Here is a 17929-nt window from a genome sequence, read left to right on the forward strand (position 1 = left end):
GATCTTCGCCCCATTCTCGTCCTTGGATCTCCAGCAGCGACAATATGAACTGGAGAAAGTCGCGACATCCCGAAGCAACACATGCCCACAGGTTTGCTCTCTAGTTTCATTATTCAGCTGACGTCAAACTTTTAGATAAATTTTCTTCCGTATTTAGCTGGTATATAAATCGCAAGTACCGAAGCACAGGAGGCGAAGGGGCTGCGTCTGACTATTGATCAAAACAACAATTCTTCTCGACTGACACCGCAAAATCAAACTCAAAAAAATAGTGAGACCCAATCAATCCGAAGGCTCTTGAGTTTAAGAACATCTTGATGATTAATTCAATCTGCAAATAGCAATCTCACATCGAATCCCATACACAATGTCCTCTCTCCCTTACAACAACCCCCCTGGAGCCGCCCAGAAGCACAGCGAGCTGGGACATTACTCCCAGTCAGTCGACCTCGGAAACGGTATTGTCAAGTGTTCTGGGCAGGGTGGGTGGCATCCCGGTACTGGAGCACTCGATGCCAACGACAGCGACAAGCAGATCAAACTCGCCATCGAGAACGTCGATATTGTGCTCAAAGCCGCTGGCCTTCGAGGCTGGGAGGATGTTTACCTCCTGCGATCATACCACTGCGATATACGTACTTCATGGGAGCCAACTGCTGAGGCGCTAAAGCAGCGAATCCCGGGCCACCGACCTGTGTGGACTGCCGTCGCCGTGCCACACCTGGCATTCCCTAGAATGCTCATCGAGCTGGAGGTGGAAGCTAAGCGGCAGGAATAAAACGTGGTCTATGAAAAACTTGCGACTGGAGAGAGTTGTAGGCAGATTCATCGACGATGATCTCGAAGTCGCGGCAGCTACAGACAAACCGGCCTCAATAGACTATAACATGAACCAAAAATTGCAAGCAAGATAGTGATTTCCTATTACAAGTGAAACTGTTCCTGTTATTGAGCATCAACTGTCTATTAATAGACAGCACCCAGCAGTCTCCAAACTAATTGGCTCAAGTATTTCATAATTCATAGTATCCTGTCGAGCATTCATAAATTCAAATGCTAAAGTAGGAGTTATAAGAGCAAGAAACGATGTGTCGATATCAATGTGACCAAAGATTGTCTTACTCGTTGCTTATCTTTCGCGCAAACTTGGGTCTAAAGTAATTGCATCCAGCAATAGCTGCCTTAAAACCTGTCTTTCGGTATCTTTCAGGAGTCTGACCTAGGCCCAGTGCTGATACGTAACTTCTTTAACCAAGGTATGACATTACATCGCGGCAGATTCATTCTAGACATTTAGTCCAGGCAAAGAAATCATTGAACGGACAAAATAATCCTCCATCAACACCGGCCGATAAAAATACTCTCCATAGATCACGAAGGCTCTCAGACAAAGAATCGCCATTTTGGGTCTTTCTCTCCATCGCTAAGATCCCGAGTTTCAACATCCTCTGCTCTTAAAAAAACTCCTTGCTCCTCGTTCTTTTTGTTATTCTCTCTTCGCATCCACAATCCCAACCAAAGAGTGAACATAATGCAGGTAACATTACATCCCGCCGTTGCGATGAGTGTCGGTGCATATCGAGGAGCGTAGGTAGTACGAAACGTCGCGGCTGACAGGATGCCACCAAGGTTTCCAAGGCCCACGAGTAATCCTGTGGTCGCGGCTCGTGAATTCTCGCTCAGGTTGTTGTTATTATGCCAGCTATGGACCAGACAACTGGGTATGTACGCTCCAGCGGTGAGCAAAAAGCACGCGAAGTAGGCCACAGCGACATTCGCTCGTGCATCGATAGCGGCTAGCACAATGAGACCAATGAGACTGGTGGTAAGACTGGCAATGATATGAAAAGTTCGTTCTCGGTTTCTGTCAGAGCTGTAGGTCACTGCCAGCAAAACCAAGAAGCCCACCACGTTCGGTGGGACTGTAAGGAGGTTCGTCATAACTTTGTTGTAGCCCAAACGGCCGATGACGAGCGGCAAAAAGTTGGCCGTGGTGGCGAATGCAACAGGGTACGTGAAACTGATGATGCACCAGATAGGGAATTTCCAGTCGTTCCATGTGTGGAAGGATTGCTGAAGGCTAAACTTTTCTTCGACATCGTGGGTACCATCTCGAAGGGATCGAAGTGTGGCCACTTCACGCTCTGCCTTTCCAAGAAACCAGGCGGTTTGTGGGTTCGCTGGTAACCACCAGAACGCCACAATACCAAAGATGACAGTCAGTGCACCTAAAATGAAGTAAGTCAAGCGTTCATTATCCTGTGGCCAGAATAATAGAGACCCATACCTTCGATGATGAAGAGCCACATCCATCCATGAACATGAGGATGTTGAATCCGAAATACTCCAAAAGATATCAACCCAGAAAAGGCACTAGCTAACAACGCACTTCCGAAGAAGAGAGCGATGCGAAAGCCAAGCTCACCCCGAGTATAGAATAATGTCAGATAGAAGACGGCCCCAGCAAAAAAACCTGCCTCAAAGGCCCTTTTAATAATGAGTGGTCAATAAAGTCGAGTAATCTGAAAAAGAAGGTTACTCACCCTAGAATGAGCCGGATAGCTAGCATACCACCAAAATTCTTGCAAGTCGCTTGTAGGAGTGCCATTGCTCCCCAGCCCACCATCAGTGCAGGCAGAACAATGCGACCCGAAAACCGTTTAGTCAAGAGGTTTAGAGGGAGATCGCAGAGACCGTTTGGAATGTAAAAAAGCAGAATGAGATAAGAGTATTGCTCCCCCACGAAGGCTAAGTCTTTACTCATTCCATCGGTCTCCGCATTTCCGAGATTGCTCTGAGACAGATTTAGCTTATTCGGGCAACTCATTAATTATTTTCTACACTGTGGGCCGACTCACTCTGTCAACCGCGTTGAAGAAGTACACTTTACAAGTTAGTAATGGAACTTCTTGCTGAGCCTAGGACACATACTTATCGAGAGAAAAGGGAGCAGCCATAAATCCATCTTGCGAACTTTTGTGATGTTAGCGTAAATTTTGAGCCGCAGAAGTCTCTTAGAGTTCACTCTAGTTGAACTAACCATATGCTTTTTCTGTGGCGGGTTCAATTGATGTTTGGGTTCCAGACTCTTGATCTCCGACTTGGGAGCAGTCAGATTGCTTGGATTCTGCCATTATGGATTTGTCTATGATCCACTTGACTAAATGTAGCTTGCGGCCAATGCTTTAGGTAGTTTTCAGAATGTGGAAGAATTATCAAGTTCCTGGGGATAAAACCTAAATTAAGTGAACTTATATCGACAGTACCATCACAAAAGAACTGGTTGGTGCTCGAACAAGTTCCCAACCACGGCGGATAACTGGCCGAACACCCAATCACAACCCACAGATCGACATTCGATGCCAGATAAGTTGGTTAAAAGTGGCATCAGGTTGCAGATAGCACGAAAACAGCCTTGTAGCCATCTAAGCCATGCTAATCCCGAAAGTGTGTTGTGCGTGAGCATGTCATATCATGCCAAGAGGGGTGAGCAAGAGTGGGGGAGCTACGCCTGCATTAAACACGAGGGAATGGAACCAAGCAGCCGAATCCCCCATCCCCCATGAACGATTCTCGGAACTTCAGCGATAGGGGCACATTGGTGGCACTATGAATGGCTAGACCAGATAGTTCATTGTGCGGCTTCTGAGGTACTTCTCTACAAGGCTAAACATTTACTCTCACGCGACAGCGACTTGTACTGGCTGTGGTTGCAGCTTGCTAGCCGTTGCTTGCTCCAGCCCCTGCTTGTACAACTGCGCCCTTCCATAAGACTCTGCATAAGATGCGGAAACCGCTTGCTCAACTGTGACGGGGCCAAACTTTGCTGGCTGGGTTGCCGACTTGCAAGTAGGGATGCACTCGACGAGGTAGTCAGGGTTGCCGGACACGAAGACAGGGATAGAATACCGTTCTTTGCCGGATTTGTTGATGACTCTGTGAATGTTGCTCTTGTATATCTCATTGGTCCATCTAGACATGAGATTGCCCAAGTTAACGACAAATGCGCCCTCGGTTGGCGGGACCTATGCGTATATTATCAGCATTGAAAAGCCGCTCAATGACGGATGCGGGACATTTTGGCTCTACTCACATCAATCCATGTTTCGTTCTTCTTATCCCATACTTGCAAACCATCTACTTCATCCTGAAGAAGCATGGTAATAGCCCCAAAGTCCGTGTGGGCACCAATGCCGCGCGTCAGTTTCTCGTCTGCGTCCTTTGGCTGCGACGGGTAGTGCAGAAGTCTCATCGTTGCCACAGCTCCATCCATAAACTTGGAGAAGTAGTTCTCATCCAAGTTCAATGAAAGTGCAAGCACCTTCATCAAGTCTGCAGCCAACTTCAGCGCCGAAGAGTAGTACGTCATTGAGGAATCTCTGAAGTTCTGAAGCTCGCTGCCCAGCCCCTCGGGCCACTGGTTAGGTCCGCTGTTGAGCTTCTTGTTCACAAAGTACGGATGGGTCTCAGGGATCTCTGCCCCAATGTAAAATCCTTCCTTGAGTTCCGGCTGTGTACCCTCTTCGAGAATCTGTGACCTCAGCATCTCATAGCCGCGGTTCCAAGTGTTGTTCTCCTTGCCAACCTTCTGCTTCTCTTCGAGAGGCAGAGAAAAGAAGTTCTTGGCGCTCTGCATGACCCTCTTTTGTTGTGCCAGAGGTACAGAATGGCCAATGATTTGGAAAAAACCATTATAAAGGCAGCTGTCACGGACTTGGTCCACAACCTTTTGTTTCTCCGCTGGATCTTCTGAGTAGAACCCTGCCAGTTGTCAGCAGTTAACTAACCACAAGAGGTCATTGGACCAATCAAGCTGTACTTACCGGAGAAGTCGATGATTGGAATCTCAAGAGTAGCCATTGTACCTTAGGCAAGGATCAGATGTGGATGGTTGTTGATAGCTACAATGCTGTGCTGAGGAAATATGGTGGACGTCTCAAATTGTAGAGGTCTTGCACCTTTTAGACTGTCTCTGTATTTCAGTAAAGCAACCCTCAACTTCCCCGTGTGATCCTTACAATTATAGTTGCGAGGAACAATGCAAACCTTCAAGCATCTGCAAACATTCAAGATCATCTGCTACCAGGTCGCGTCTCGGCTTCTCGCTCTCGCGACGACTGTCACGATGAAGAGTGGGGTCAATGATAGCATCTCAGGTGTGACATGCAGTCGCCCGGCTGTGGGCTTGGCTAATGCGGCAGATAAGATTCAATGATAAGTGGCTTTACTCAAACCAGAGGCCGCGGGTGCCGTTCCGTTGTCGGACACGCACCCCCTCCCGCAAAAACCCACTTTCCCCTCATGCTGAAGAAAGATAAGATGCACTTCAAGATAACAAAACAGGTCCGAAATAATACCCAACCACCGCCCATCATGCACCTGTGGGGGGTTTTGCATGCAGGGGCGGGAAAAGGCTTGCCGCTTGCCACGAGGTTCAAGTTGGGGTTGTTGAGTGGGGAAGACCGGAGAAGGACCGGTATCCCACCACACAGGATCTCATTGCCGTTGATATCCGTAGAGGGTCGGTCTTTCAATGCCTTCCATAGCATTTACCTAAAGGTTCCATATCGCTCCCCACCTTCGACTTGGTGGACTTGTCTGTGAACTGGCTTCTACAGAACTGGCCTAGTGGATTGCCGCATTGAAGGAATACGTTTTTCATTGATCTGGTCTGTAGTTGGCCAGCCTATCACATCGGCTTGAGAATTCTAACCAATGCCCCCATTGAAATTTATGTTTAGATCGGCCATTCTTGCATTGGTGATGTGTTGAAGATCAGACTGAGAGCGGGATTTGGTTTAACTATTATTCAGCACTTAAATGTCAAATTGGAATAAACGCTGGCTATACAATTTTGAACGTCGTATTCCGTACATCATACCATGCCACATTTGATCAGGATTTACCATGCAAGCTCTTGCCGTGCTCCGCAACTTGCTTTCTCAAGCTCCGAACAGAATGCCTCCTCCTCGTTTAATTTTCCACCACTTGTATTCTCAAAAAGCTTGGGAGTAGCGGGCCAGATCTCCCGTCCTCCTTGGTCCAGCTCCCTTTGGCGATGGTTCATTACTTCCTCTCGAACGGTCTTCTGAAAGTGTATCGGGCCCTGCAGGATTTACCAGTCAGTTTAGCTCTTACTCTATAGGAAAGCTCGAATTGTCTTACATTTTCCTTGTCAGGGTGAAGTTCCCCACTGATAAACACGCCGGCGTTCAGATTCTCCTGTGCCCCAATGCACAGTTTGCGATCTTCCTCCAATACTTGCTTATAGAAAGCGTTGATAGCTGCGAACTCAGTATCACTGGCGTTGTGCGACCTGTAAACCTCATTTTCGATTCTGGTTTTGGTGGCGCTGACAGGGATCATCCGCTGAATGTAGAAGAAATTTTGCCTTTGTGATTTGTTAGCGGTTTTGCTATATTTGAAGTTATAGTAGCTGAGTTAATTACGTGATTGTAACTGATGTCGAAGGGTAGAAGAAAGTGATGGATCGCCGGAACTCATCTTCCTCTTCATGGGACTTTTTGTTGATAATCTCGTGTTCTAAGCATCCACCGCTGGGCTGCACTCGGTATTTTGTAAGGTCTGATACCCCTGCAATCAGGGGATGAGATGTTGGGCAGTGATAGCATTCATTGTAGTTTTCGATGACTGCTTTCCAATTCGCTTCGAGTTCCATGTCCCAGACGTGGTCGTATTTGTAACCGCCGGCAAAGTCGAAGTTTTGCATCCTCGGCTTCTCGTAAACGCCACCAAATTCATCTTCCCACTTGACCTCGGGCTCGCCTGCTTGAAGGTTTACCCAGATGAAGCCAGCCGGGTCAACTCGAACGTGAATAGGAAGGAGGCTATGTTCGCTCTTGTCAAACCCCTTTACCGTATCAAATCTTGGAGCTTTGGCAAGATTCCCCTTGAAGCCATATGACCAACCGTGGTATTTGCAGCTCAGAATGCTTGCTTTGCCTGAACGGTTCTCGACAACGGGATATGCGCGGTGTCGACACACGTTGTGAAAGCCGTTTACTTTGCCTTCGCGATCTTGAACTAGGAAAAAGGGGAAATCGGCGTAAACGAACGAGATGTATTCTCCGGCTTGTTTGAATCTCAACGAATGCGTGACCAGGATCCACTTTCTGGATATGATGGCCCTTCGCTCAAGCTGATGCAATTCGGGCGACCGGTACCAGGAGGCTGGCAGACTTCGTGGAGGCTCTGGCTTTGCATCGTTGGCAGCGGAAGAGAGCCCAAGAAAGCGCAACATCTCGATAGGTCCGAAGTAGGTAGAATTAGTGGGTACAGGTTATAGAAATGAGTTGAGACTATTGCAACTAAGTCCTAGTCTGGAATTGCAGACTGGAAAAAATGGGTACGCCTGCTTCCCTTCTGCTCGATCATAAACCCACTGGGTTTGAAGGCTGCTGTTGCTTTAAGTCCGCAGTTCGGAATTTTATGCTAGCCAAGCATTGCCTCAGTAGCACTTATCGTAGGTGGGGGTAGCCGTTTGGAGACTCGCACGATAATGCATATGAAAATGGGGGTGGGGTTGTACAGAGCCTGGGGGGCCTGGGCTCACACCCTCCAACTTACTGATAAGGAAGCACCTAGAACGGATGCAGCTATTTCGGAGCATAACATGCATTCGAAGGCGCGCGGGAAAACGGACAGAGACGGGGAATATCAGTGGTATGCCTGATAACCCCAATGCTTATTTTTGTGAGTGGCAAGTCATGAAGCGGGTGTTGAACCCGCCGGCTACATGATTCCGTGTGTAGAAAGAAGCCGTAAGTAAGCGGTATCGCCGAATCTTGGATGCGCACGATGAAGCAAAACATCACAGAGGGTTTGATAGCCCCTGAACCAGTTCCTAAGCATAAATATTTCTTTGATTCAAGAAAAATTATTATAGCGAGATAAGTTCATTGACGTACCCGTGGTCTACTCCATGGCCACCTATCCTTAAGAAGAAAATGTTTTACATCATGACGATAACTTATCGAATTAGCATCAAAAGCCCATTTATTGTGGCTATGGCAGGCTATAGTATCTGGTGGATTTGCAAGATAAGTTCAAGAAAACAGATGGGCTTGGGCATTAATACCCTGTTTTCTTCTAGATGTACCCTCGCTGGGGCGTTTCCTTAAGCTCAGTTGGAGTTCTGAATCGAAAATCTGTTGGTTTGTTTTCTTTTCTTTTCTTTTCTTTTTCTGGCGTGGAAACTCCAGTTGGACTTGGTGACTTATAAAGTAAAGATGCAAACCCTTAGCACGTTTCATCTTTGAAATTGAGCAATAAGCCGTGAATCCGGATTTCCTTCTAATTGGTGAGGTATCTAGAGCACGTGCTTGAAGTCGAATGCGGGCTGTGCAGTTTGGAACTGCCTGATCAGCGATGATGAAATTACATCAATCCGTAATTTCAAATTGGAAATTTTGAGAATGTATGCCTTACCCAACAAACCCTATGTGGCGTCAGGCAACAGCACCGTCCTCTGGGTTGGGCCGCCAGGCTTGGTGGTTCGCCGTAAGCGTAGATGTAAGTTTGATTCGCCCACGTCGCCGGCTTCCCTCTGTGTACCAGTCTCAGAGTCTACGGGCTGGATCATCGGCAGAACAATAAGCCCCGATGACTCGAATTCGGCTGTGACATGTCATATGATACTGAGGTCTGCTTTAGGCTCCAGGTCTAGTGAGCTGCAGCAAACGTGAACCACGGCCACTGAATAAGGTTGCCATGCACGATTCAGCAGGCAGTGAACGTGAATGCATGGTATATGACCGTACCTGATTCGCAGAATGGTGTGGCTTATATGCATGAAGGAGCTCAAACTGTTGAGATGCATCTTAGGCTGGCATTGTAATTCGTCAATATGATAAACCGAATTGACATTCATACTTTTTTTGCTGCCCGGTTCAACGCCATGGCTGCCTTACCTGACCCGACCCCCCATCAAGTTATGGGGTGGTCGGTCTTCTAAATCACCCCACGTGAGTCTAGACAGAAGGCAGAATCATGCCTCTGAGGCTCAATTTATCGGATGAATTCGGACGCTTTTTATACTTAATCACACGATGCCCCATTTTGTTTTGAAGTGGTTTTTATTTCCATTACTTTGATTTCGTCCGCTCCATGTACACACACACACACACGTCTGTATAAAGGACTCCATTATCTTTGCAACCAATAGCTGCTGGCGCGGTACGTCACAAGGTTCTTTGGATTTAAAAGACAGCTTCCGATTTTAAACCCATAACATCGCTATGACGCAGCGTCATACTCATCACAAAGGGCATGCAAGCAAACATTATCACAGCAAACGTCCACCCAGAAACTCAACATACGAAGTAACGAAAGAGGAGGCAGTGGTTGAAGAACAATGTGTTCCGCCATTAGCTGGGCCTTGGTCTGCGTGGGCACTCGATGGCGATGGACGAGGATTTTACTACAGAAATCGCATAAGCGAGACAGGTTAGTACCGGTGATTGCTTTGAAGATCATCCGTCCTCGGCTTGTTACTTACTGTTAGACAGGGGTAATTGAATGGGACTTTTCCCCCTCGTCACCATATCAAGACTATCGCTACCTGCAGCCCACCCAACAAATCCCTCGTCTCCAGCAGCAACAGCCAGAAGCATCCACATTTACTTACACATTTAACTATCCCACAAGTGCTGCTACAAGCCGAAGTCATCCTAGCGCCGGATCCGATTTTGTCCATGACCTCGACGGCGAAGACAATATAGTTGCCGAGGAGTCAAGCATCATGATTCCAGCAATCATTGATGTGGATACAAAGAACAATATCAAAGTCATGGTCCCTAACCCTAAGACTGGAGAAGCGACTTTAATCTGGGATAACAAGCATAAACATAGTCACAAGTCAAAGATGAGCCCCAACATCAAGGTTCGAGACTGGCTACATAAGAATTAAACCAGCGGAAGAAATCCTGGATCGGCAGTTTGCTTTTTGGAGTTATCCCATATTTCAAATTCAGATAGCATTATTTGTCTCTAATAAAGTTGGCCATACTTGTTTATCTCAACTCTGAAGAACCACTCCTATCAAGTGTGTGAGTTAAATACATATTTATTGCCAGGATTGCTAGCCGTCATGATCACAGTAAACTGAAGGGAAAAGTAAAGAAATAAAGAAGATCAGGGTGTTTTCACATGAAAATATTTCCCTTCCCATGAGACTCCCGACGTTGCTTATCTGTACTAAGTCGATGAAGGCGGCTTTGCTCTGATTATTACCAGGAAACATGTGCGACTTAGCCACAAACCACGATCTAAGACAGTGTGGCTTCACAGCCCCCACGGACGGATCGGTATTTACCTTTCCGTATCTCAGCCCCTCGGACGCTGACTTTCCGGGAAAAGGTAAAGTCCAGCCACCTAACGCTCAGCCTGTCGTGACGAAATTTCCATGCCCACGTGAGAATTGCATGCAGGAAGTCCGTCACAGGGCTTAGATGCGCCAAGGTTTATATCAAGCTCCTCATCTAGTACAGCACGTTGGTTGAGAAATTAGCAAGGGCCATGAAAGACCCAAGGACACGAATTTGAGTTGAATTTCATTTCTCCAATTGCTGCAAAGTCAGCATTGACGGCTAGCCGGTTTACCAGCCGTTCTTGCCCCAGGGACTTAGCACCCCGTTGCAAAAATAGGCCAAGAGCCTTAAATCTGACTCACTTTTTAGCTGCCGATTTAGCTTTGTCGTTTTTGGACGAACACCTTCGCTCATCCACTACTCATGTCTTTAAGAAGCACACCTATACTGTCAGGAATAGATTATGGATCTATCTCCTTGCCGCTAGGATTTTGTGTATTGTTTGGTATGTACTTTATCGCAAATAGAATTAGATATGATCTTAAATGCTGTCGCCATCTGCTCTTCCGCACTTGTTTCTCTTCAAGTTGGAATCAGACCGAATCAACGCCCAGTTTTGTCAACAAATCAATTCTGACCCAGCTTTTGACATACTCTTTTTGCATCATTTCAATATGCCTCGCAGCCTCTCCCCTGCCGGTTTCCACCCTCGAGGCCATGGTCAGCCACGAACGTATTCTCACGATGAGATCGTTTTCCCACAATTATTCGAAGATGCGTGGGGTAGTGATGGATTTGGCGACGGCCGAACCGACTTGGAGAGGGCCAAGATATTTCTTTTGAGATTCGCCAAGATGAATCCTGATCCCGTCATAAGCATCGACCTGCAGGCGATTGTAGTCAACCAGCAAAATCGCTCGATACCCGCGCTGGCCGCCGCGGTCCAGACGAAGATCTTTGCAAATCGACACACCAGTTTTGCTGCAACGCCGCTGCTCCAGTGTGTACGCTTCATGCTTATCAAGGCCAGGATCCCGGAGTCTATGTACTCTGAGAAGACGAGAATGGTTCTCGACTTCTTTTTCGACCCGACAATCTCTAGAAACATCGAGCCCACACCGGTGAATGGGGTGGTTCACAAGTACCCATCTGGTCGTCTGAAAGTAGCCATTGTGGGCGGTGGTCCGACAGCCCTTGCGTCTGCTATTTCTCTCGCCGAGAAAGGCGCCGGAAAGATCCAGGTGCACGTTTATGAAAGGCGATGGGTGGTGACCACAGGACCCAAAGGCACATACGTCGATTATCCACCCACAGCCAGACGACGTGATCAAGTAGTCACACTGCAGGAGTCTGTCACAACGTTGATGAGTCAACCAACTCAGCAAGCTCTCTTTGAAGGACGTCCGGAACGCGTCTGGCCCGGCTCAGCGAATATCCAAATCCGAAAGGTCGAGGACCGGCTTCTTCGGAGATGTCAGGCGTCTGAGTTCCAGGGTCTCATTTACCTCCACGCGGAAGGTGTGACACGCGAAGACCTTTCAAAGGTTGGTGATTTCCACGTGCTTCTAGGAGCTGATGGAGCTGCATCCTGGATTCGCAAGTCATACTTCCAGGGCTATGAGAATGAACGCGGAAGAAGTTACGCCCTCGGCCTTGCATTCGATAGGCCGGCTGGCCTGCCTTGGTCCCAACCTTTAAACGTCTTTCTCACACTCGGCCAGACCCGTTATCTCCTCAATGCAAGCGACTTTGACGGACGCGGGTATCTTAATATGCAGCTTACAGAAGATGAGTGGCATAAAATGCTAGCAAAAGACGGCCAGCCCGTGACCTTTGGCTACCCAGGTTGCTTAAGAAAACCAGACGGAAGCATTCCACGGGGCTTTACAGAAAACCAGGTCTTTGCGCCTTCGGAGAACAGGGAGACTTCGCTGTGGAGGTCGATTTCTGATGGCCTAAAGCTTTTTGGGTTCAAAGAAAGCGAGGTCATCAACGTTGTCCGGATTCCAATTGTCGTCCAAGCTGTAAGAGAGGGTATTCAATACCTCCCACCTTCCGATTCGAAGGCCATCAACCGACCACATGCCCTGGTAGCAGTAGCTGGTGATGCTGCCATGACGGTTCACTTCTGGCCTGGTCGTGGCCTCAACAGCGGTGTCAAGTCCGGAATTGCTCTGGGGGATGAGATCGTGCATGCTTTAAATAATGGCAAGTTTGTCGGTTTACCTCTCACCGCCATGAAGGAGTATAACGACTTCATCATGAAACTTCAGGACCGCGAGCATGATAAGCGCAGCATCCCAATCCTGAATCAATCAGGGACCCCCGAAACATTAGGGTGGCTCCTTAGCAAGGCGAACACCGTCCCTGACAATGTGGCGATCGAATGGCTGATTGGTGCCATGACACAAATTGCTGGTCGGCTTGAGCAGAGGGGGGACTGGGCATTCGAAGCTGTGGCTAACGTCGAACCTCAACTGCGCATCGTCTTGCGACAACTCGACTCCGAGACCCTAAGGGAAATGGCCGTCAGTTTCCCCTGGCCGACCAGGGAAATGGGCGGCGCCGAGGTCCTGCCGCTCCGTTCCATGAAGCCAGAAGAGAAGCAGAAGTGGCTCCAGAATATTTGGGGTCTACTTCGCGATGAAATCAGCAAAGACTCTCAGAAACGACCTGCGTCTCGGGGTGACCGTGGACGATCGTCGTCTGCGTCGCGATTCGAGGCACCTCGTGGTACAGCACTCCTTCCACCGAAGTCGGCTTCGCCAGCGCCCTATTTTCTTTCTCCAGCCCCCGATACTGATAATTCCGCACCAAGTCGCTCGGAATCAACATTACGAAGAAGTAACGCCGGCCGAAGTTTGTCAACTGGCCCTGCAGAGAGAAACTTACTGGTTCCGAATGGCAGTGATTCCGCTAGAAGACCACGGTCACCGTCCCCCAGTGGTGAGATACCATTGGGGAGACTACTTAGTATTAACAGACGTCCTGGAGGTGCAGTCCTGGCGGATGCAATGTCGTTGGCACTTTTCCGGGTGGAAGGTGGCTAAGTCAAGAGGTAGACCTTGGAAGATTGTGGTTTTTAGCTCAGTGTAAGGCGTTTTCCCGCTATATTATTTCATGTGTTGCAACAAGAAGTGAGATAATTTCAGAATTGATACCGTCTCTGATGACGCAGACATTTGTTTGTTTGTCAATTTAATCAATACCAACACCGTTCTACAGGCCAAGTGTTCCTACAGCATCAATATTTTCTCATTCGCCCAGAAGCATTACTGACAAAGAAACGAGCTTCGGGTGGTGAGGGCATTTAATAATGGGTATTGTGAGAACAGCTTCAAACGTTTAGGATTTGAAGTAAAGTTGGTGTTTTTTTGCACGAGCTTCATCTCGAAAAGGCCGAAAGCTTATTGGTGGGTTGATTAGTATTGTTTACCCACCATACAGAGTCAATGTCAATTTGGTTAACGTGTTGCGCAGAACAGTTCAATAATCCGTTATACATACCTCAGCTATGTCCCCTAATATATGCCGAGGATCAAAGACCGTTTCGTTGGGAACATCGAAAGAGTTGTGGTGGTTAGGGACGCGTTCAAATCCGTAACTCCGTAATTCCCCAGCCCCTTATCCTAGCGTGGGAATGCCTGCACATGCACTAGCGGCAAGATGGACAATGTGCCCACCCTAAAACCTTCTTTTGTGACAAACAATTTTGTAATGACGGACCCAAAGGGCCAGACATGACCGAAGTATGACGTGAGCCGGTAACTGTAGACGCCAGTTCACCAGCTGAGATATTTTGACAACCTGATCGCCTTTGGGAATTGGTCATCTACCCCGACTCCTAAGGTTGACACCTGACGAGGGCAAGATAGAATGATCCTTTTACTCCAAGTATACGAGTTCAAACCCAGTAACCACTGAGTAGCTAGAATCCCTTGGGTCCCTTGTGTCGGTAGTTTCGAGGAAAACACTGGAGTACTCCGCCAATTAATTAGCTAGTGCCCCGGTCCCGGACTACAGTGGACCCTGAAAACTGCCGAAGTGGTGGTCCAACGGCTTTCGTGGCACTCCCCGCCTTGTTGCCATCTTCACTACCGCCGTTTTATCAGAACGGAATTTTAGCCGAGCGAAAACGAAGAATCACCTCCTCAGTCAGCGCTGACGATGGTGGGGACTATCTCAGAGCATTACATCTCTGATGGGGCGAGAGCATGCCATGCAACGTAAATTAGCAGAACAACTTCCGACTTCTCCGAATCACGAACTTAAAAATTGGATGAACCTGCCCGCCGCCCATAGGAGTTCAGACCCTTGCTACACGTGCTGGAGGTTCCCCTCCATGTCTCCATGATGGCATCATGGCCCTCCTTCTGCAAGTCACGCGAGCTAATTTAACCTACATTACTATGAGCCCGGCCGGCTATCATTATGGAGCAACGGCCGTCATTGACAGACCTAAGCTACTAATAGACTGAAGTGGAATTCGATAGTACCGGATTCCCATTCCTCATCACCGGAACCCCACAGCAGAACTCTTGTTGCCTATAAAGTGAGCCCGGCAGTTTGAGCAAGTCACGGTTCAGATGTCTGGTTTTTGATTCCACACGACTAACGAGGTCGCTTCCCAGCCGCTCATTTACTCAGAATGCACGCCTTTAACCTGGCTGCTGCTCTCGCAGCCTCTGCCAGTCTAGCTAGTGCATCCATCCTCCTCCAAGGCGGTACTATTATCGCCTTTGACGAGACTAGCAATTCCCTCAACGTCATCCGCAACGGCTCGCTCCTCATCACTGACGACCGCATCACTTCCATCTACACCGCAGACCAGACACTGCCGCAGGCATCCAACGACACACAGGTTGTCGACGCAACCAACAAGATCATCACCCCTGGCTTCGTCGACACGCACCGCCATGGCTGGCAGACTGCGTTCAAGACTGTCGGCTCCAACACATCATTAGCCGAATACTTTACCCGCTACGGCGAATATGCGGCGGCCGGCCTCCTGAGCGCCGAGGATGTCTACATCGGCCAGCTTGCTGGGCTGTACGAGGCACTCAATGCCGGTGTTACGACGACGCTTGACCACGCGCACCACACTTGGTCGGACGAGACGTCAGAAGCTGGACTGAAGGGAAGCATTGACAGCGGCGCAAGAGTCTTCTGGTCGTATGCCTTCCATAATGTCACCAACTACACCATCTCCCAGCAGCTCGTAAACTTTAGGGATATTGCCACCAAGGCCGAGTTCGACGGTACTGCTACCAGCCTTGGTATTGCGTGTGACCTCTTCGGACCTAATCCAGTCCTTGCTGATGTCAACGCCATAATTGACCTTGCCAAGTAAGAGTCTTATACCCCTACCTTAGAACTAAAAACAGGACGTTGACATTAATCAGGGAGTTCAATGTCTCCGTGATTACCACCCACAACCTCCAGGGGCCTTGGGGCTGTAAGTATAACTTCGTTTCTCTAAATCCCTGCACCTGTTGACGTTCGTTCCAGATACCAACAGCCCAGAGGACGTCCACGCCCTTGGTGTTTTGAACACTAGCATCCCTGTCGTCTTTTCTCACGCATCGTTTCTCACTTACCAGGGCGCTTCCCTTCTTCGCTCCACTAACCAGCACATTTCCATCACCCCAGAGTCGGAGATGCACTACGGCCATACCCATCCGCACAGCCATCTGATTCAGGACCAAGGTTCTCTGGGGGTTGACACACACTTCACGTACTCGACCGACATCCTCACCCAGGCCCGCCTCTGGCTGCAAAGCACCCGTCGCCTTCTCTACCAACAGGTTCTTGCTAACTGGCGCGTGCCCACCACAACGCCCATGACCGTCAATCAGGCCTTCCTTCTCGCGACACGCAACGGTGGTCTTGCCCTCCGCCGGCCCGACTTGGGTGTCATCACGGAGGGCGCCAAGGCTGATGTTATTGTCTGGGATGGCGAAAGCCCGGCGTTGCTTGGTTGGATTGACCCCGTCGCCGCGGTGATTTTGCACGCGAGCGTAGGAGATGTTGAGCACGTGGTCGTGGACGGAAAGTTCGTCAAGAAGGACCGCAAACTCGTTGCCCCAGATTACACGGACATCAAGACGAGGTTCCTGGACAGTGCGCGGAAGATCCAGCAGACTTGGCGAGAGATCCCTTTTGTGGCTCTGGAGGGAGAATTCAGCACCTCCGGTGCTCCCTACGAGGCGCCTTTGACGGTGGACGTACTCGCTGGTGATGAGACTGGCTACGGTACCAGTTTTACATAGTGGCGTACACAACGAACTAGACAGTAATGATGGTTTAGAAAAATATACAGTAAATACGAAAACAATATATGAAACAGTTTTGGATCGCTATCTTACTTAAGTTCTATTTTAAGTGAAGCCGTGAATGTTCAGAAGTAGGAGTAAGAATCATCTATGTAGTACTCAAGACAGATTAACAGTTCCAAGCCCCCCAGATCGTCACATCATAGCAAAGCTGTAGCTGCGTTCTTGTGCCGACGTATTCACTAAACAAACGTTCCATGTTGGGCCAAGGAATTCCCTTGGTCTGTATCATACCTTTCATTCCTATGCTTTAACCCACTTGACCCCAGTGGTAACTTGCCACTTGATGATGAGTATACGTGTACTCAACAGTCAGTGCCTTATACAATTGAGAAGCACCAAACCCCAGTGGCCTGAGGAGAGGTCTTCCCCATCAACCTTGCCAATTCTCATAAACTTGGCCCTTCTCCAATACGGAAATCTGTTTTGTCTTTAGTCTGGGCGGAAACATGAACACGGCGTTTTTAATTGTTGTTAATAATCGCTTTTATGTGAATAGGTTGACGCATTCTACTATAAATGTCATTCTTGTAATGTAGAGTTGTCGGGATAACGAAATTCAACTGAAAGCCTATTTTTGCAAGGCCATGTTTTCTTTTGTTTGTACGCTTGTAAGGTTTCACAATAGCATCAGCGATCGTTATGTAGTTGCTGAGTGGCATTACCTTATTATCGCCTTATCGACATCAAACCCCACCCACGGGCGACTCGTCATCGGAAGACTTCTTCTATTTCTTCTATCTGCGTACTGGCCTGAATAGCTTTAACACTTTTTGTGGGCATGGATGTTCTCGGACCCAAAAGGGTTGACTGGACGTTTTGAACAATCAGAACGGGCTGCTAGCTGTTCGGCCTTAGAACAGACAGCGATAGTAAAACGCAATATTGGCATCGTAGTTCAATATGATCAGAGCCATGAAGTAAACGCAACCTTTGTCGTGTCGTTCTATAATTTTTCCTCTTGTACTGACCCGGAAATATCCGGGTGGTTGGCGTTATGTCGGTCTTTTTTGAGTAGTATCAAATCAAGATACAACTCGCTAAGGTTGACTAGCATCCCTATTAACTTCCTTAAGTCTATATACCAGATATTTTCTTAGCACCCTCTTCTGCATATTCCTTTCTTTTTTTTGTTTCTTGTCCACAACTTATAATGGGATGGCCAATAAGGGAAAACGATGACGAACTGCCATTGCACACCTGGACTACTGAATGTGGCCGCCGATTTTCGTTCCAATTCAATGCGACAGCACTCTTACGCAAATTAAC

At 48.3% G+C, this 17929-nt stretch overlaps 7 protein-coding genes across 7 annotated transcripts; 4 read left to right on the forward strand and 3 right to left on the reverse strand.

Annotated features, from left to right (window-relative positions):
• Window positions 1–367: 367 nt before the first annotated feature.
• Window positions 368–778, forward strand: EsH8_III_000311 (Endoribonuclease L-PSP/chorismate mutase-like protein; the record flags this gene model as incomplete). The annotated part of the gene is made up of 1 exon (XM_083262036.1): window positions 368–778. One exon carries the CDS (start codon window positions 368–370, stop codon window positions 776–778), a length of 411 nt encoding a protein of 136 aa, XP_083122523.1.
• Window positions 779–1383: 605 nt separating this feature from the next.
• On the reverse strand, window positions 1384–3134 carry EsH8_III_000312 (major facilitator superfamily domain-containing protein; the record flags this gene model as incomplete). The annotated part of the gene is made up of 6 exons (XM_083262037.1): window positions 1384–2228; window positions 2288–2487; window positions 2544–2794; window positions 2859–2884; window positions 2932–2973; window positions 3041–3134. 6 exons carry the CDS (start codon window positions 3132–3134, stop codon window positions 1384–1386), a joined length of 1458 nt encoding a protein of 485 aa, XP_083122524.1.
• A 546-nt stretch (window positions 3135–3680) lies between these two features.
• On the reverse strand, window positions 3681–4860 carry EsH8_III_000313 (isopenicillin N synthase family dioxygenase; the record flags this gene model as incomplete). The annotated part of the gene is made up of 3 exons (XM_083262038.1): window positions 3681–4025; window positions 4094–4761; window positions 4824–4860. 3 exons carry the CDS (start codon window positions 4858–4860, stop codon window positions 3681–3683), a joined length of 1050 nt encoding a protein of 349 aa, XP_083122525.1.
• A 1042-nt stretch (window positions 4861–5902) lies between these two features.
• Window positions 5903–7261, reverse strand: EsH8_III_000314 (aromatic ring-hydroxylating oxygenase subunit alpha; the record flags this gene model as incomplete). The annotated part of the gene is made up of 3 exons (XM_083262039.1): window positions 5903–6106; window positions 6166–6391; window positions 6450–7261. The coding sequence occupies 3 exons, from the start codon at window positions 7259–7261 to the stop codon at window positions 5903–5905; spliced, it is 1242 nt and encodes a 413-aa protein (XP_083122526.1).
• Window positions 7262–9257: 1996 nt separating this feature from the next.
• On the forward strand, window positions 9258–9928 carry EsH8_III_000315 (uncharacterized protein; the record flags this gene model as incomplete). The annotated part of the gene is made up of 2 exons (XM_083262040.1): window positions 9258–9465; window positions 9528–9928. The coding sequence occupies 2 exons, from the start codon at window positions 9258–9260 to the stop codon at window positions 9926–9928; spliced, it is 609 nt and encodes a 202-aa protein (XP_083122527.1).
• A 1074-nt stretch (window positions 9929–11002) lies between these two features.
• On the forward strand, window positions 11003–13131 carry EsH8_III_000316 (uncharacterized protein; the record flags this gene model as incomplete). Its single annotated transcript, XM_083262041.1, has 2 exons — window positions 11003–12959; window positions 13052–13131. The coding sequence occupies 2 exons, from the start codon at window positions 11003–11005 to the stop codon at window positions 13129–13131; spliced, it is 2037 nt and encodes a 678-aa protein (XP_083122528.1).
• Window positions 13132–14976: 1845 nt separating this feature from the next.
• Window positions 14977–16597, forward strand: EsH8_III_000317 (amidohydrolase; the record flags this gene model as incomplete). The annotated part of the gene is made up of 3 exons (XM_083262042.1): window positions 14977–15674; window positions 15731–15783; window positions 15837–16597. 3 exons carry the CDS (start codon window positions 14977–14979, stop codon window positions 16595–16597), a joined length of 1512 nt encoding a protein of 503 aa, XP_083122529.1.
• Window positions 16598–17929: the final 1332 nt, after the last annotated feature.

Source organism: Colletotrichum jinshuiense, chromosome 3 (assembly GCF_051148585.1).
Source record: "Colletotrichum jinshuiense chromosome 3, complete sequence".
Taxonomy (NCBI): domain Eukaryota; kingdom Fungi; phylum Ascomycota; class Sordariomycetes; order Glomerellales; family Glomerellaceae; genus Colletotrichum; species Colletotrichum jinshuiense.